The sequence below is a fragment of the Bombus fervidus genome, chromosome 16 (assembly GCF_041682495.2).
Source record: "Bombus fervidus isolate BK054 chromosome 16, iyBomFerv1, whole genome shotgun sequence".
NCBI classification, from domain to species: Eukaryota; Metazoa; Arthropoda; class Insecta; order Hymenoptera; family Apidae; genus Bombus; species Bombus fervidus.
In genome coordinates this window covers 1,457,458-1,477,053 of record NC_091532.1, presented here as the reverse complement: position 1 = coordinate 1,477,053, position 19,596 = coordinate 1,457,458, and the positions used below count along the sequence as shown (strand labels likewise).

The 19,596-nt window shown below is 34.8% G+C and overlaps 3 protein-coding genes across 8 annotated transcripts in view; 1 reads left to right on the top strand and 2 right to left on the bottom strand.

Moving 5' to 3' along the window:
- LOC139995852 (neural-cadherin-like) overlaps positions 1–8,743 on the top strand; it is a 242,297-nt gene extending 233,554 nt beyond the window's left edge. For all 6 annotated transcript variants that reach the window (XM_072019728.1, XM_072019731.1, XM_072019726.1 and 3 more), the window contains 8 exons: positions 115–257; positions 437–1,048; positions 1,171–1,471; positions 1,707–1,896; positions 1,992–2,233; positions 2,491–2,706; positions 2,783–2,938; positions 3,090–8,743. In XM_072019728.1, the coding sequence (XP_071875829.1) occupies positions 115–257; positions 437–1,048; positions 1,171–1,471; positions 1,707–1,896; positions 1,992–2,233; positions 2,491–2,706; positions 2,783–2,938; positions 3,090–3,199 (1,970 nt within the window). In that variant the 3' untranslated portion in view covers positions 3,200–8,743. The remainder of the gene's footprint in view (positions 1–114; positions 258–436; positions 1,049–1,170; positions 1,472–1,706; positions 1,897–1,991; positions 2,234–2,490; positions 2,707–2,782; positions 2,939–3,089) is intronic.
- A 2,748-nt stretch (positions 8,744–11,491) lies between these two features.
- Positions 11,492–12,484, bottom strand: LOC139995636 (uncharacterized). The gene is made up of 2 exons (XM_072019267.1): positions 12,136–12,484; positions 11,492–12,033 (listed from the first exon to the last, which is right to left on the bottom strand). Exons 1-2 carry the CDS (start codon positions 12,367–12,369, stop codon positions 11,881–11,883), a joined length of 387 nt encoding a protein of 128 aa, XP_071875368.1. The 5' UTR covers positions 12,370–12,484; the 3' UTR covers positions 11,492–11,880.
- A 212-nt stretch (positions 12,485–12,696) lies between these two features.
- Positions 12,697–15,664, bottom strand: LOC139995635 (uncharacterized). The gene is made up of 5 exons (XM_072019266.1): positions 14,865–15,664; positions 14,317–14,655; positions 13,796–13,894; positions 13,474–13,663; positions 12,697–12,925 (listed from the first exon to the last, which is right to left on the bottom strand). The coding sequence occupies exons 2-4, from the start codon at positions 14,563–14,565 to the stop codon at positions 13,481–13,483; spliced, it is 531 nt and encodes a 176-aa protein (XP_071875367.1). The 5' UTR covers positions 14,566–14,655; positions 14,865–15,664; the 3' UTR covers positions 12,697–12,925; positions 13,474–13,480.
- Between the last annotated feature and the right edge of the window lie 3,932 nt (positions 15,665–19,596).

Here is a 19,596-nt window from a genome sequence, read left to right as displayed (position 1 = left end):
AGGTAATAATAACTTCCTCTGTGATATCTTTGCCAGAGTTTAAGTCTGATAAATCAGCGATTTTCAGAGTAACGAATAAAATAACATACTATTGCGTAATGTACGTATTTACAGATTTTATATCCGTCGAACTGGAACGTGGAATACCTCGACTGTTGATAGACTTCGGTTCTGGTACTTTAGAGTTAAAAGTGAAACCGAAAAGAACTTTGGACGACGGAGAATGGCACAGACTCGACATCTTTTGGAACACGGAGGTCAGAATTATCTTTTAAACAATAATTTAAATATCTCTATATGTGTTAAAATGAGAAAATAGAATTGAAATTATTAAAATGGTTTCCTTCTTCTAGAAGGATAAGGTTACAACTAGATTACATCCAGTTTACAACGATCGCTTGTAATTAGTTCCACGGAATTCTGTTTCATTTTACAGACGGTGAAATTAATCATCGATTATTGCAAATCCGCGGATATCTCGGAACCGGAAGACGGCACGCCACCAGAATTCAACGACACCAGTTGCCAAGCTCAAGGCACCATACCACCCTTCAACGAATATCTAAACGTAAACGCACCACTTCAAATCGGTGGTTTATACGTCGAGCAATTCGATCCAACTCATTACAAGTGGAAGCATATGCCAGTTGGTAAAGGTTTCGATGGCTGCATCAAGAACCTCTTTCACAATAGCAAGCTTTACGATCTAGCACATCCTGGATTATCAAGAAACAGCGTAGCTGGCTGCCCTCAAACCGAGGAAATCTGCAACAACCAGGAATCCACCTTCCGTTGCTGGGAACACGGTACTTGCGTAGGAAGCTTCACTGAAGCTAGATGTCAATGTAACCCAGGATGGACTGGTCCAGGATGTATGACATCCACTATACCAACGACATTCAAACCACAAAGTTATGTCAAATACGCGTTGTCGTTCGAACCGGATAAATATTCCACTCAAGTACAACTGAGATTCCGCACCCGAGAGGTCCATGGTGAATTGTTTAGAGTCAGCGATCAGCATAATAGAGAATACGCTATTTTGGAGGTGATTATTCACGTTATCACATTTTAGAAGTGAAAATAATATTCATTTAAATAAAGAAAGGAAAATAGCTAATTAAATTAATAAAATATTCAATTATAGTCATTGCATCTTTTAATTTCTAGATCAAGGACAGCAGACTGCACTTCCGTTACAATTTGAACAGTCTGAGAACTGAGGAACGAGACATATGGCTGACTGCGATAGCTGTTGATGATGGACAGTGGCATACAGTTAGAGTATCGAGATACGGATCAGCTGCAACTTTGGAATTGGATGGTGGTGAGGGAAGAAGATTCAATGAAACCTTCTCCTTCGAAGGACACCAGTGGCTATTGGTTGACAAACAGGAAGGAGTTTTCGCGGGCGGCAAGGCTGAGTACACTGGAGTTCGGACGTTCGAAGTGTACGCGGATTATCAGAAAGGTAAACATTTTATAATTTTTGATAATCAAGTTAAAGAAGAATAGAAATACAGACTGTGGAAAGTGATATATTCAATTATATATAGACAAAATTTCTTGAACAGAAAGGTGTAAAATTAAATAGTTAGAAAGGCATTATGTGGTAAAATACAAAAAATAAGATGCAATTATAAAAAGACTTCAGTGTTCACAGGATGATGCGAGGAGGAAGTTAATATAATTTTTCGTTTGAACAGGATGTCTCGATGACATAAGATTAGAGGGCAAACATCTACCATTACCACCTGCTATGAATGGAACACAATGGGGTCAAGCAACAATGGCCAGAAATTTGGAAAGAAACTGTCCTTCGAATAAACCCTGTGCCAACGTCATTTGTCCAGAACCATTCGAATGTATCGATCTTTGGAACGAGTATGATTGCACGTAAGTATTGTAAAATTTAAAGAACACTATCTTTAATTTACATATATGTATACATACGTATGACTTGATAAATCTTATCTTGTCTATGTTCCTAGATGTGGAGAAGGAAGAATTCCATCGCCTGATAGCAAAGGATGCATGGACAAAAACGAATGCATAGATTATCCTTGTTTGAACGGTGGTAGATGTATCAATCAAGATCCACGCTTCAGATATAGATGTATTTGTCCCGATGGTTTCTGGGGAGAAAATTGCGAGCTCGTTCAAGAGGGACAAACATTGAAACTCAGTATGGGAGCTTTGGCAGCTATTTTAGTTTGTCTTTTGATTATTCTTGGTAAGTATCGCGTGGACAAGATGCGTTACACGCGTAAAAAGCTACAGAAAGGAACATAATTTTCTAGAATGAAAAATTACACACCAACTAAAAGAATTCTACTATAGTTAATCAGTATCGTTCCTTTAATATCCCTCATCCATTAAAAATGAAAAGAAAATGTACCTTTACGAAAAAATAATTGGCAAGAAACATTAAAATAATTTAAGAATCAACCAATAGAGAAAATGATTAATGATATTCGTATTATGTTTTAGTTCTCGTCTTAGTATTTGTCGTCTATAATAGAAGAAGAGAATCTCATATTAAGTACCCTGGGCCTGATGACGATGTGAGAGAAAATATCATCAACTACGATGACGAGGGTGGCGGAGAAGATGATATGACCGCATTCGACATTACCCCGCTTCAAATTCCTATTGGTGGCCCGATTCCAGAAATGGGCGGTAAACTACCGCCATGTAAAATACCCTGTAAGTAATTCTCGTTGTTATATATATCCAAGATAACGGATAATCGGGTATTGATACGATTGCAAATATTTTACAGACACACTAGGACCAGAACCAAACGTGGGCATCTTTATAGAAGACCACAAAAAAAGAGCTGACAGTGATCCAAACGCACCACCGTTCGATGATCTACGAAATTATGCATACGAGGGTGGCGGAAGCATCGCAGGTTCATTGTCATCGTTAGCTTCCGGTAAGTACTTCTGTTTTCGTTTGGTATTAAGAATGAATGAAAATTATGATTACCAATTACAGATTCTTTGCAAAAAGGATACTCGACTGTTATTTGATTCACCTATAAGAGTAAGAAAAATATATGCGAATAATTATTTTAAAATCAACAGGAACAGACGACGAGCAGCACGAGTACGAGTACTTAGGTGCTTGGGGACCGAGATTCGACAAGCTAGCCGACATGTACGGACCGGCGGAAGAAAGCGAAGAAGAGGACTAAGAATACCATAAAGGATCTCTACAATCTGTAAGCTCGCACGATTTGTACACCCTCGGAGAAACAGTGTTTGCGTGAGCTTAAAAGAGAAGAGGGAAGAAAAGAAAAGAGGAAAAATGAAGAAAGAGACTATCCCCTAAAAAACGTGTGTGCTCGAACGAACTTTCTATTACGAAGACGAGAGAAAAAAGAAGACGTAGGACAGAATCGAAGAAACCGTAAAAACCAGTGTTCTTTGCGTTATTCGGGCAACAAAGACGTTCCGTTTTGTTGATGAAACAAGTGCACGTTTCCAGGCGCATATTTTTTGCGATGTGCACACGCGAACAAGAACGAGGCGACCACACGGTGTGCGCGATTACGAGAAAATGAAAGAGAGAGAGAGAGAGAGAGAAGAATTAACATCCTCTGGTCGAAATTTTATAAAGATGAAGCTACTCGTCGATGTTGATGTCGATTTCACGAAAAGAGCTTTCTATCCACTTCCCTCAGCCGTAAAAAAAAAGAAAAAATAAACGAACGTTATTGCAATAAGAATCTCTATCGAATCATGGTAAATCGTCAGGACACACCGTAGGTGGCGCATAATTCTCGAAGGGTGTAATACCTATCTGTATAGCACGTTACGCGTATACGTAGTGAATTCGCGCGTGTCAGCCTGCACGCGAGACTTTTCTATTATAATAAAATAAATCTATATATATATATATTATATATGTACGATTCATTATTTTTAGTCACAGTCATAGTTACTATTTCTCGGTACAACCGTTCTCGATGTCTCGGTATTCGATCGGTTAAAATTATCATCGGCGCGACAGCATCGGTTCTACTGGAATTATATTCGTGAACACGTTACTACTGCCAGCCGTGCGCGTGATAGATCGTTTCTGTTTTACCTCATCTACATTGGGTCATCAAGTGGCCGTATATGATACTTTCAAGGGCATTTCTCATTTATCCGTCTTCTAAATCCCACTGAACTTATTCATCGTATTCGGATGTTAGCTGGCGGGAATTTTTTCGTTTCTTCCGCGAACGCGCACCGGCTAATAGGAACACTCCCCGTGTAACGTACCATGAATTCGTATATTGACGTTGTTGAGTATAAGGGAAGAGAGATCTTGAGTAAAATGGTTCATTCGCGACGCCTTCCTGGTTCGCGCGATGCGAACGATCCTAATGTGGTCTATCGTACTAAAAATAGGGATTATTTAAAAGAGAGCGAGAGAACGTGAGCGATTGAACGAGAGAGAGAGAGAGAGAGAGAGAGCGAGAGAGAGAGCGAGAGAGAGAGAGAAAGAGAGAGACACGTTTAGTTGTTGTTCGCGAGTCGTGAACCATCCTCATCGTTGTCATCGTCGCCGTCACCGTCACCCGCATTAGTTATTGATAGTATTATTATTGACATTACGATAAATATATATATATATTATAAATATGGATTTATATAAATAAATAAATGAATAAATATAAATAAATAAATATATATATATATATATAGAAAGAGAGTTAAAGAAGAGAGAAGCGCACGGCGGAAGACAAAGGGTACTGCAACGTGTGCGGCGCATGAAAGTCCGCATAAACAAATTGAGAATTACCGCGCGCGTATGTAATTATAATTAATATTATATAGCGGTATAAATATAAATATGAATATATATATATTATATATATATATAAATGAAAGAATCACATACAAACGAAAACACATTGAAAAGAAGATTAAAAAGACAAAAATTACCAAAAAAAAAAAAAAAAGAAAAACAGAGAAAGAAAGAGAAAAGAATCGTAATGGTACGATACGAGGGGCCGGTTGTCGAGAAAAGCTCACGATTCAAGTCTCGACGTAGAATTAATATTTATTTTCTGTCGATGGTCGAACCGGCCAACAAGTTGCAATTACATGAAAGAAAACAATGGAATGCAAAAGTACAGCAAAAAAAAAAGGAAGAAAGATGAGAAAAATGAGAAGGAAAAAGAATGGAAAGAAGAAAAAGCGGAGGGACGAGGGAAGAGAAAAATCGGCGAGCGTGCGAAAAAGGAAATGACGCGAAAAGTCCCTTCTACGTCGCAGCATTAATGGCGAGTTCGATACCGCAAATGATTTCGTTGTTCGATCAATGCCCTTGATTGTTCGTAAGCGAAAAATCGTTTATGCTACGACGATAACAAGGATAGCGTCAACCTAGTGCATCTCCATGCATGTGTCTCGACTGATTTGTAAAATTCTCTACGGAAATATTAATAGTCAATTTATCGATTAGGTGAAGCCCCGTCGGATCGAGTGATCCGGGCGTAGTGTTTAAGCACTTGTACGAATATTGTAAGTAACGTCGTGTATTTCGGTGTGCCGGTGCCGCTCGTAACGCGCCGCGATCGGTACCGAGCATCTCTGTATAATTGTCCTACCAAGATTCGTCGTCTTGCGTATCGTTTCCCGGCAATATTTGTGATATTACGTTTTCCGCGCCCGTTGTCTTCGACGTCCGTTTACGTCTGTTCCTCATGAGCCTCTGAGAACATCGAGAAACACATCGAAATCTCACTTTAAGCTACGTTCACATTGCACCTACATTTGTCCCCGTATCTCTTTTTCCATTATTTTTCTCTAGATGTATGTTCTCACCCTGTATGTTCGCCCGAGATATTCGTTTTCCTAATTGTCTGTTCCCTCTTTTTCTTCTGATTATTGAAATTACTTGATTTGAAGATCACGGAGGAAAAGAATGATAAGTCGCGTTTGTTTTTCATACGAGTAATTTTAAAATCCAGTACCTTCTCAACTAATCACATATCTATAACCCTCTCTTTTTAACCCCTTTTTATCTAATCACTAAATAACTTCAAGATCAGAAAATCAACAAAGTTGTACTTATCGTATTTTTCTCCTGTACTCTTTCGTTTCTAAGCATCGCGAGACTTTCTGCTGATTCTCAACTGAATTACGATAGATTGCAACAAGATTCTAGATATTGGTAAAGTTTCGTTTTCAAATATTCAGCTTGAACGAATCTCTATATTGTTAAGATATCTTCTTATAAAATTGCTTCTAGCGATAACATTCGTAATATCAAACGATCCGAATTTCTATTATCGCTTCGATTATCCGTAATCGTTCTCTCAACGACTAAACTTTCCATTCTATACTCTCCAAAATGTAGCTCAATGTTTCTCAAAGATTGTTAATCTTCCGAATTCGTTGCCTCTTTATCAACCAAAGCAGATTTTATCCTTCTCGACATACCGAGACCGCTACACTTCACGTTTCTCGATGTCGATAGGTTCTTTACCATTGAATTATCGTTGTTTCATTATCACACCGTCCTCCTTCGTAGTACACCATTTCGTTTCTCCGGCCATTCCTATCGTCGATTTTACCCCGCCAAGTAGTTTCTAAGCAGAGACAGTATTCGACGGACTGGCGTTATAGGAGGACGAACGGTTTATCGTTGAGTAACTGATAATGAGTTGAATAGCGTGCAGAAGCGCGCACGTGTGTGTACAGTGGCAAAAAAGAAAAAAAGAAAAAAGAAGAAGAAAAGGAGAAGAAAAGAAAAACGGTTGTCGCGTGATTTTTGAAAAGAGTAACTCGCGAGATTGGAACAACCCTCGATTTCTTGGAGATTGGCTTTGCAAGAAGGAATCAAGGAAGGAATAACAGGACACCTGCCCTTATTTCATAAACAAATCCAATTAGATGTATACTTTGATAATGCAAAGCCTTATCAAACTATCGGACACTTTTTAAAATAATAGATACGTTAAAAGAATAATAGGAAATATTATGTTCGTTTCAACATATTGTCGAAAACATAACGTGTATGTATATTCGTTTATCACAACATCAGGCAGTAGAAACGTGGGTATAGTAAGAACGTTCTTCGTTAAAACGAAGACTCTAATTATTCTTCATTACGTAATTACATATAACTGTAATGGTGTAACATCATTTTAAAAAGATTTAAATGTTAGTAAAGTCAACTTCCGAGACTTACCTTTACGATGCGCAAGTTTTCAGCGTCGTTCGACAATTTGATACGAAGCGTCTATCTCCATTCGCTTGACCTAGGCACCTCGAAAAACTTGCGCGATACCAAAAAGGACGCAGAACCTTACGAACAGCAAATCAACGAAAAATTACGCAATTTTTTCGTTCTTATAAAAATTTCATGTCCTTGCTCATATTACGAAGCGAAGTAAAATTTATATGTAAAATAAGGCCGAATACATTCACTTCGACAATACGAAAACATCTGATATTTGCGATCGAAATGAAACAAATGGTACATCGACGGGCTAGCAAGCTGTGTTTTATCGTAACATCTTTGTTAAACCGAAACTCTCGATATCGTATATTCCTTAGTATATATATTTTTATATAACTTCAAAGCGGAAGCAGTTCGTAAGGTGCAAAGGAACCCGCTAACCATCTGATGTAAATATATAATATTTGCAAAACGTGTGAGATTCGTTGAAGAGATATTCGTTGCGATTTTATTTGCCACTGATGGAGCGTATTTAGTTGCGAAACGTACAAAAGAGAGAAGAAACTGTTGACGCGAGTTCGAGGAAGGATCGAGTAGAAAGAAGAAAGGAAGAAACGATCGTTGCGACGAAAACGTTCCTTATCCTCATTCCATAAGATCGTTTTCGTAGTTGGTCGAAAACAATCTCTATTTTTAAGACATAGAAACTTAAGTAGCTTCGTTTTTAGTAATTAATACGAAATTCTGTAGTCGGCGAATATTTATAAATCTTTCTGTTTCTAACGTATATTTAGAAACGTTTTCTTCGTATTTTCTGTTTATTTATATTCATAAATAACGATTAGTAAGATAGCCTGAATTTTGAATAATAGCAATAACGGATTTCTTAATACATTGTAAATGTTCAAAGCGTGTCACGAATGACGAGTAAGCGAGTCTAGAAAAAGGGAATCTGTAAATTTTGTAGAATAATTGTGAATATTTAACGTTTCTTTATGTACGCGGTAATTACCAACACTTGTGTCATTTATATTTTTAACGTCACCACGTATGTATTAACCGATGCACTGATCACAGAGGACAATTCATTATACGAAAGGAATTTAATTTCATCGAATCAGCATATCTTTTATACGAAAGAAAGAGAGAAAAAAGGATACTCCTGACAAGACGACAGCGTTCTCAGGATCGATTTACTTTTCAAGCAATATCGTTTTGTATTATACACCAGATTTCATGTATTTCGAAAATGATAAACTTTACAGCCGTCGAATTGCTTGAACGGCCCAAAAGTCAGCGTCGATCGAACGATATTAAGTTAAGGTACCATTTGAGGCACACACGGCTCAACTTTTTTACCGAAACCGAGTTAGCACGTGAACAAGAACGTCGAAATGTATTTAAGAATATTACGAGAATGAAAAACAAAAACAAAAAAAAAAAAAAATCGAAAAAGAAAGAGCGAAGCGTACTTACGTTTGAGAAGATCTCAAAATGTTGAGATCGGAAAATGACGAATGTAGGTATCGAGTTTTCCGATCGAGGCGAATAATCTGTACAAGAAGAAAAGAGAAAACGTGAAAAAAATGGCAGCCACGCGAACTCACGTTACATATCTGTAAAACAATTTTCCAAGCACTGCCTAATCGTGCACAAAGAAACGAAGCAGCTCATGCCTCGATCTCAAACTAATTGAGATTGAAACGGAACGACGCAAAGATTAATATCTACAACGGCACTAGTCCGCTTTGATCGAATGCTCAGCGACGACAGAAACTTTTTCTTCCGGGTTCGGAATTCTTTCTAGCTGTCTTTGTTCGTTTGTCGTCATCAGAACGCTTTTCAACGAACGCAGTTTGTATTTGCGATGGCGAGCGAGTGAGACACGTCTGCGTATATCGAAAAACGAAACATTGCTCACGAGGATGGGAATATTCGGTTGCATATGCGTACTTGATGTATCTTTTCCTTCCTATTCGATATGAAGTCAAGAATTTCAATATCGATACCGTCTTCTCTTTTTTAGAGTATCTACTTACAATAACTTTGAAAGTAATTCTAGTCAAAGAATTAGAATATTTTTAATTAATATATCCTAACATTTTTTATGAATAGGTTAATAATATTTCGATTAATATGTTAATTTTTATTTCAAAATTTCCTTCAGATCGGAGATATATGCTTTTGTCTGTATAAATTGCTCTTAATCATTTATAATTCATTTAAATACGATTTTTCGTCGATATCGTAATATTTAATATATTCGTGAATATTGTATTATCCTGATTTCATATTACAAAGAATCAAATTAATGTCGCATTGCATCCAACAAAAACATTTCTCGACATCGAGCAAGCAAGTACTTTTTCACATTGTCTTGGTCACCGCTCCACCCCACTCCGACCTTCCTCCCGAACAAATCGATAATTTATAAAAACGAAGAATCAGTGTGGCGCGACACAAGAAACAGAAAAGAAAAAAGAAAGTATATCGAGGAAAATGTAAAAGCACAATCGAGGAGCCGACTTATTATCGTCGGTCAGCGATAATGGATAAATCATTGTAATATATACACTTCGGTGACAAAATGATTGTAACGCTGCCACTGAACACATCCCGTGTAGTACAATTACCGTATATATAGTATTCCACAGTATACTGGTACACACCGTATTATTAATTGAATTGATATTTATTAACGATTAATTATTACATTATTATCACTATATTATCTATACCATTTGTACTTTGCATTTCAGTTGGAATGAAATAAATGCCTTCTTTTTCATAAAAATAAACCAACCGTCGTATTTTAAATAATACAATAATACAAATCTAGATAAATCCTTAGATAAATTTTGTTTAGTTTTTTTTTTTTTTTTTTTTTAAATCGCGCCCTTCGCTCGATATTTTCTTTCGCTTAGTCATCAGAATGCAGAATGTAGAGTGCAGAAATCGCTAACTAACGTTACCTTGTGATCATCCTCATAGAAGATAAATTCCATAAATTCCAAGGAAATAGCAGCGATGGAGAAATAAATTTATTTGACATAAAGAACACTTGTACTCGGAAACATTTAATGTTTTTCACATTTGAAATACATCGTTTTTCATTTCGAACAATATTTTTCCTATACTGTGCGTAAGTTCGAAAAATTGCTTAAATCGTCGTTTCTAAAGATAGACGTATAATAGCGTGCAAAAATAATGAAAGTAAAATAATCTAGCGATGTACAAACATTTAATGTCATAGAGATATTTAACCGTTGCGATGTTTCAACTGCAACTGTTCAACTGTTAATTCTAAAAATAAATTACTATCAGCGAAAATGCGAGTTTAGAGGAAAAGTTTAGAGGATATGACTGTGAAAGATAAATATGACGCGAAGATAAGTGAAAGGATGAGGTTAAAAGTCAAGAACTGGTTGAAATTACGTCAATAAGCGTAATATACTCGAATGATTGATTTACCGTTTAATATGTTTTATAATTCTAAAAATATTTCTTACAGTTTACTTTCTTAGAGTCACTTCGTTCAAAACATTAATTGTTAAAATTATCTACTGTTATTAACGACTTTTACTATTACTTCTTTTACTGCTTCTCCTACGAACTTTACAACGGCACGCTTTGGTTTCTTCAATTAAAAATGGAAATTCTCGTTGCACTCTTGCCCATAACTTCTCTTGAACGTGAGTTAAGAAACACATTGTTCCACAATCTCTGTAGAAAAACAGATTCGATTTTAAAGTGATATATTTAATGCAGCGATAAATTTCATTCGTTCGATTTTTTGCAAATTTTTGCCGATCCTCTCACACTCGACGTTACGTACGTATAACGTTGTATTTTAACACGATACTTTTCAATTACATTTACCGGCCATTTCTTTCTTTTTTCACAAAAACGTTAGAACAGAAAATTTCGTTGTGCGAGTTACTTTTAGTGTTAATAATCCACACACGATTAAAGCTCGTCTCGTAGTTCTAAAGCAATTCGATCCTCCAAGAGCTCAAATTAATTTTTCATTTCCATATTAAACCAATTTAATTACAACGAAACATATGTGGAAATACTATCGGTAAATTAAGATTTATATGCTAACTTCAATACATTTTCTGTCTTATACGGAATGCTAGGAAATTGTACGTTGAGAAATTTCTTAAGAGCTTTTGTATTTAAGAAGGTTTGTGTATCTGATCAGCGAAGACTCGGATAAGTTGTACAGACAAGACAGAAATAAGAAAATGTAGAAAAATAGTGGGACAACGTATGTGAATGATAACACAGATCAAATAAGGGAAACTTGAAAAATCAGAGAAATTAAAAAGTCGAGGTAGACGGAGTAAATGAAGCAAATGAATGGAACAAATCAATCAATTGGATATAATGGAATTAATCGGTTTAACTTGGTCGTAATTACAAATGAAAATTCTACCTAAGGACGATGTAATCCACAGCATCCACAACGTGAAGCGTAAGTACAAGAAACGTAATTGACGCAGTGTAAGTTAGAACAATGGTCCAAGATTTATTTGTTAAAAACGAAACGGCTGCATCTTCCAATCCAAACCGTCGAAGTGTCTACTTTTTAAAAATCAAATACATTCTCGTAAATATTAATCTAATTTTATAAAGTGTATATTCGTTTCAATTATTTTCAACCTATTTAAACTATTTTATTTTTTAACATTTCTAAGGTGTTACTCTTTTTCTAATATCGTATGGAATATTGAATAGTAATATTACATAACAGATACAGGACGGTAACGTTGTCGATAAGAGGACGTCGATCGGTGTCCAAATACAGGCCAATGCGAATTCCAAGATAAATGCAGTGGCTAAAAACTAAAAATAAGCAAGTGAAACAAAAGTTAGGCGGGTAAATAAAATTGCTACAGAAAGTATTGTTTGAGAGAATGAACGATAAAAATTGGTTATCACACTAACCTCGTACAGTATCAGAAAAACCATTTTTGGCGCGTGAAAAGATCGTGGAAAGAGTGTAGAATTTACGATAATGATATATATACCAATGCTGAAGAAAATCGAACTAAACGGTGGTCCTGATAGCAGCGATTCGCAATCTTCGTCTTCCATAGCATTGGCGAAACATGTTCGGAAAATCTGAAGTCCGAAAATATTTAACAAGAGCGCCCAAATAGTATGAAGCAACTTTGCCATTTTTTTTTTTTTTCTGGTTCTCTTTCTCAAAATAAATATTTCAAATAGATTATTAAAAAGAACTCGTTAAAACGTATTTCAGAAATTAATCTACAAGACGTATTGTACGAATTACCTTTCGATTATTGGTGTTCGATAATCGAAAAAACAGATGGTAGCTTTGATCTTTAAATATTTATTCCACTTAAATAATACTGTAAATGTAGTAATTGCGAAAATTTGTAACGTTTAATATGGCGATATAAATTTATGAGGAATATTTTAAATACAGAAGCATTATATGTGTAGGATTCGTGAGAAATTATTAAAATTGCAGTATGAAAAAATAGACTTTATTACAAATATACACGTACATCGATAAATGTAAAAAGTTATACAATAGACAAATACGAAACAACGAAATTCGATAAGTTACATCTCTGGTTGCTTGTATTTACTTAGGGAATCTGTGCTGCACATAAATTTATATACAAACCAATCTGTCACTTCTGGATTTGCAAAACTGATCCTTTTCCTTTTACATTTACAGAGAGCCAATAGTCCGTTAGTTCTTTCCCTAAGTACAAACGATGTATCATCATTACGATGAAATTATTTTTATCGTTTTAAATTCTCCTCTCTGTATTCGAAATACATCGTGTTACATTTATATTTGCGGATTTAAATAAAATTGACTCACGCTGATTTATTTTTAATTTCGTAAACTAAGGAGTTTCCGACTAATTCTAATTCTAAGAAATTATGTCAACGTGCACTAATCGTTCCTCCTAGTAAGCCAGAATAACTATCGTACAATGACAAATAATATCCCTAATAAAATAAAATAAAGATTAGGCTAATACTGTACACCGTTGAAACTCTTTTCCTGGAAATTTAATGCGTAAAGTTTCAATCTGAAAAATGAAAAGAGGAATCGCAGAAAAAAGAAAAAAATTATCGGACGGTACACGATAATTTTAATTGCTTAAATTCTTCAAATTGTCTGGATTTTTAAATTGTAGTCAAGTTAAATACCTGTACTAAATAATTATTCCGTCATTTAACCGTGAAATTTTATGTTTAAATCGTTCTACGACATAAGTGTCTTATAAAACTAAACATTACTGGTTCACTACTTGGCCCAAGTGTCCAAAATCGCGTCCAAGGATTCGGTGGCATCCAGCATCCAAACAAACGACAATACGGACATGCAGAAAGCCATATGCGTTGCAGCACAATCTTTCGCCATATAATATGCAAATTCAGTTAAAAACGAGTAGCGACTTAATCCCAACACTGTGTTCAACCATAGCAACTGAAAAAACAGTTTATTTTCGCGATACAGATGCGTAAACTACGGAGATTACAGAGATACGGAAAACATTTCGAACGTTACCCAGTTCCATAGAATTTTAATAACAAATAACTTTTATGTTAACAAACTCACACATTTACTGGATTCTTGGGTTAAACAATAGATAACGTGCATGAGTGGAACCCAGATAGCACGTGTGGTTAAGTTTGTTGTCAATGCTGCAACCAACATCTAGACAAAAATAAATGTTTCGTGAAGTTTGTATAAAATATTTTTATATCGTTTACTATCTCTTTTATGTTATCATTATTATTTTCATTATAATTTAAAATATAAAATTGTGTGACTAACCTTACGATCGAATATGTAATTTTATCGTTATTTATAGATAAGAAGTTGAATGAAAATGATAAGTACAAATGAACAAAATCTTTAGTTTGACAAAATAATGGATAAAGTTAAACTGTAATGTAGATTCTTCTAAACGTTAATATAATTATAATACAAGACATAGAAAGCTGCTTTTGGAGGACAATAAACTTACGCTACTTTTCCACCGAGCTCCTCGTATGTGAAACATGCGCTTAACGTGTGTACAAAATTGTAATTAAAAGATCGTTAGATTTGTTAAAACATTAAATACCGATGCTTACTTCGTAAATGTAAAGAAGTTGAATAGGTGGTTCTTTAAGCGTTCTAGGCCAAAGTCTATATTCCGCTAAGAGGCACAATACGGAAAATATGAAAAGCACCGACGCGTAAGACGGATCGAACGGAGTACTGTCTTCGTCGAAACACAAGCCAATTATGCAAATTTGTCGAAGATGAGTGTACATTCCTGTTACTACCACCGCTACCCAATGAGGATTGATGTATCCTAAATATTCCTTCACCGTATCCATGTCCTGATAATAAACTTTATAGCGTTATTGCCACAAATAGTGTTAATTTCCCATAATCTTTCAGGATGTCTTGTCGTTTGAAAACCAAAGCTGAAATGTAAAGAAAATTTATCAAAAAGTAGAAAAACGACTTATGTTGAAACTTTTTCCTTGCGAGAATCTAGAATGACGTCCTTTTCGATCAAACGCGAGAAAAAGTCTTAAGAAATATAAGAAAAAGACCATTGAACGGTTGTTGGACAAAGACAAAAAGTAAGGCAATTGAAAGAAGAAAGGGCAGAGAGCGAAAGAAGACGTACCATTAAACATTTGTCTGTAAAATCTAAGAATGCATCTGTGACGAGGAAATAACGCGCGGAATATAATTTTCTCCGTATTGTTCTTCTTCTTGACGTAGTATCTCTTTGGGAAAGCTACATATATGCGAACGACGTGTTACATTAAACAAATAACTCTCCTTGACCCGCGGAGAGACAGCGACTTTAATTGTTCGTAAATTAATTTTCTACACCGTCAATTTAACATTCTCGTACATTTCTTCTCTCATCAACGACGTAGGTTATGACATTTATTCTAAGGAGACAACAAAATTCAACGCCTTCTCGAATTTGTTGACGTGGTAGAAAACGAGCGATGACAATTTCACGCCGATACTTTGCTACAGGAAAATTACCAACTTTCAGTTTAAAAGTATACTAACTGGGAACTACAGGTTCGCGTACGTTATCATTAGAAACTTATTAGACAATATTCGAGTCTTGTATATCTTCCAATTTTATAAATCTATGAGAATTTTTATTGTATATATGTAGGTACGTAAGTACGGATTTAGAGATGTGATTCAGAGCACAGTTTGCGTTTCAGGTTAATGGGATTTCCTTGTGTCAGAAATTTTCTTATATCTACTGTCAGTTCTAAATCATAACATTTTTCTTGTTTCTTTCTTTTTATTTTTATATTGTACGTAATTAATCACAAGCGCCATAATGGTTCTTGTAGAATTGAATTTTAATTTTATTTTGGATTTTAATTAGAATTCAAAAAACATATCGTTGTTGTAGAATTAATAACGAAACGGAGAAATAATATATTTCGAGAAAAGAAATATCCAAACATTCTTTTTACCAAAATAATTTTCTTATATCTACTGTCAGTTCTAGATCATAACATTTTTCTTGTTTCTTTCTTTTTATTTTTATACTGTACGTAATTAATCACAGGCACCATAATGGTACTTGTAGAATTGAATTTTAATTTTATTTTGGATTTTAATTAGAATTAAAAAAAAATAGAAAAATAATATATTTCGAAAAAAGAAATAGCCAAACATTCTTTTTACCAAAATAAGTGCGGAAAAGAAAAAGTCATTCATAGGTATTAGCCTTGACTGTGGTGATTCTTAAAGAGGCTTCATTTTCTGAATCGACGCCGTTTTACTTGAATATCACGCACTCATACATAATGCATTACATTTGCCGATAGCTTTTCCTCTTGCCAGGGTAAGAACGAATGGCTGCGAATAATATACTATTTCTTCCGCGTCATGCCTCCCCTAGGTATAATCGTTAATCATGTTAACATGATTATAGTAGCAGAAAATGTAACGCTAAATACATATTGTTTAACAAAACTTGGCAGACATAATTAACATCGGACTTTCTTAAGCTTAAAGCGTTCAAATGGAAATTTAGTGAAAATATAAAAACGACGATGATATTGATTTTTTTAAATTCTAATATTAAATTGAAAAGCAAAGCCTTCTTTATTTATAAAACAATTTAACCAATTACTTTGATATATTTTATTTCTCGCAATCTGAATTCAGGTAAATTTCAATGTTCAATCAAAATGTTGAAATTTACGTTTTAACTTCCATCGAGCTTTAATTTCAATTTCAATCGAATATAACCACCGTATGAAATATTTCGTGCGAACGTACACTTTTTAATTTTGGTTTCTAGCATAATCGCTGAACAAAAATCACGTTATACATTTTTTCCAATTATACGAAAGAGATATTGTAACGATTAGTAATGTCAAACAGAGACATATTAATAGCAGTAGAGTGATCAAAGCTGTTAAGAGGGGGCTGAATATGATGACACAAAGCCCGTGGATTCTTGTGGTACAGAATAGACGAACAACTTTAGTCAAAGGAAATGGTGAACCATGAGACACCAGGAAATTGTCTTTCCAGGCTTCAGTCCTTCTCTCTGTTAATGACATTTTCTCCGCTATAAGAATCGACCGAGGGAATCCAAAAGGGCAGTTAGAAGAGAAAATGAAATAATTTTACCTTGAAGTAAATGAATCCTTTCGGATAAAAGCAAATAATAATTTGATAATTGACATTAATCGAGTCGTAATTTCTAGAATTAAGGTAGAACATTAAAGCCATGTATCTTCGTATCCTTAAGGGAGGACAGCCATCGTTTCGTGAATTGTGCAATGTCATATGAAAAATAAATTCATGCTGCGATAAAAGAGCTATGTAGACAGCAATTCGATATAAAATCCAGTACAAAGGACAATTTAAAAGATTATAAATCGATACAGAAGCTGTTAAATTGCTCGAAATGTTGCCAATTATGTAACAATCTATAATCGTACCTTTCTACTCTTTTATCATTTTTTAAATAAACACTAAGTTGTTGATGCGACGAAAAAGAAGTCATTTTCATGGAAACATCTGATTTTTAACGAAACTCAAATTTATTTGATCTTGTTACGAATTTTCGAAATTGATGCCATCGATCGTCGATGCTCGTACTTCTCGCATAACTAAACTACTAGCTGGAAATAAGTTTGTCGAACTGAGAAATAAAATGGCCTGATATAACGGAGAACATGTCCTTAGAGGCAGAAGATTATCCAAGACGATGGTAGCCATGACGACGGCACAGTGTATCGAGGAAAAGTACATTCGTTTCTTAGCTTTTCGACGACTGAATAAGAGTGGCGAATCGAACAGGGAAAATTGAAGGCACAGAAGGAAGCTCGCTCGAGTAAAAGTTGGTAAGAAGAGAAAGAAGAATTCTCTGCTGTCCTCCCTCGATGAGAACTCGGCCACTTTACCCTCTTTTCTCTTTCAACCATCCAGAAATCTCTTTGAACAAGCACCCGGCCATTCCTTTCCCGCATTTATACATTATTCTACCACTCGTCGGATCATGATTTAACCTCGTGATCTATTATTCTTCGTGGGAATTAATACGTCGTCAAGGTAATGATCAAAGTGGATCGTTATAGTGAATTTCTATTACGTTATATCGATCGATTACGACTGATTTGTAATAAAACTTTTTCGTTGCGTGTTATACGTTATAAGACTAACGTAAGTTTCTGCTGAGAAATAGAAATAAATTCACCCTTTGACCTATCCATTTTTGGAAGCATAGATGTTAAATAATTGAGAAAATACGACTTATCATGCGTAAATTCGTTAATTATGTATCAGAATATGTGTCATATATCAAATATATATAAAAATATGAAACAAAAAAGGACATGAAATCTGCTGATCAAATATATATTTAATTACACATACAGAATAATACAATTATCGATATTAATGTTATAAATAATAATACTAAGAGATACTAAACGCTAATTTTGAATATATACGTTCAAAATACATATGTAAAATTCAACTTACATACATTGTCATGATACTCGCGTAGCATAACTGTTTCGCTAATTATTTCTTATTTTCGTCCTCTCAACGTCGTAATCAACGATCAAGATGTTATTGATAAACTGGTATTTTCATGAAACAACATTAGCAATGCACTTAGGTAGGTTTTAATACAAGGTCTCGATATGAAAGTAAATCTGTAACATAGTACCATAGACTATAACCAGTTAGGTATGCTTCTATACTGCCGAAGAATTTCTCAATGTTATTGATATTATCGTAGAATGACTCAGAGTCTATCACGCATACTTGGTAGTTATTACGTAAACTGTAATATATTGAAGTAAATAAAAATAAATGAAGATAATAGACTACAATAAAGAGCAAGTATATAATAAATAGATATTTTTAAAGGCGCTCCGAAATTATTACATAAAGTGCAACGAATCGTAATGGTTAAAATAAAATAATATATAAGATATAATAATACAATAAAATAATACGAAAGTAATAAATTAGGAACCATTATGTAATACATTGGAGCAAAATTTTAATTTCTTTGATTTCCATTCATCTAAAATTTTTAATGAAATTCTCGGACCATGAAACATACGGTTTTATAACGGAATATCTGTTCCTCCATTCAACACAAATCCAAACACAAATATGGTAAAACCTCGGGGATATCCCAGGTATCGAGTGAAGAACGTAATTCACGACACATACGTAGGTGCATCAGGATCTTGGAATGACGCGCGCGCTTTATCTCAGACTTTCCGTTTCCATCTGAATGAGTCAATGCTGTTTCGTGTGAAATTCCAGGGGACATTTCTGCGCGATACGTGGAAGGGAAAAGCACTGGAAATAAAAGTCGAAGTGAACGAGACACGATTCCGTATATACCATTGACGTAATTCTAAAATTAACCTGCTACCTCTGTTTCGCTAACGACCTAGTTTGATGAAAGACACGAGTAGACGATACTAATAATTATCCTAATTCGGGGAATCAGCTCGTTGACAAGCAACTACTCGATCCAACGTACCGATCTGAAGCTACAGGTTTTCTCCTATTCGAACAACTTGTTGATCGTCGACACATTTTGCGTCTTACATAATCTGGGTCAAGACTACCTCTAAAATAATTTTGTCCTAGGTTGATCGTGAACTCGTTACGAGTTGATTTAATTTTATAATTAATTCTAAAGCAATATGTGAAGAAACGACTAGATCAAAATAGGAAAATTGAAGTAATTTCTATACTTGATTTGGTCGCAAAAGTTCTTCTGGCATAAATCTCATTACGAGAGAAGGAAGAATTTAACAAATTTTTGTATATATGTAACACTTAAAAAAATCGTATCATTATGCACCTATATATATATCATTGATTTACAA

What these genes read in the sequence shown, in the direction of transcription:
- LOC139995635 (XM_072019266.1), bottom strand. Translation starts at nt 14,565, where the DNA reads ATGGATACGGTGAAGGAATATTTAGGATACATCAATCCTCATTGGGTA. An exon ending in AACTTCTTTACATTTACGAA is followed by an intron (nt 13,895 to 14,316) that starts GTAAGCATCGGT and finishes ATTTTTGTCTAG; the next exon opens with ATGTTGGTTGCAGCATTGAC. An exon ending in CCCAAGAATCCAGTAAATGT is followed by an intron (nt 13,664 to 13,795) that starts GTGAGTTTGTTA and finishes CTGTTTTTTCAG; the next exon opens with TTGCTATGGTTGAACACAGT.
- LOC139995636 (XM_072019267.1), bottom strand. Translation starts at nt 12,369, where the DNA reads ATGGCAAAGTTGCTTCATACTATTTGGGCGCTCTTGTTAAATATTTTC. An exon ending in TTTTTCTGATACTGTACGAG is followed by an intron (nt 12,034 to 12,135) that starts GTTAGTGTGATA and finishes GCTTATTTTTAG; the next exon opens with TTTTTAGCCACTGCATTTAT.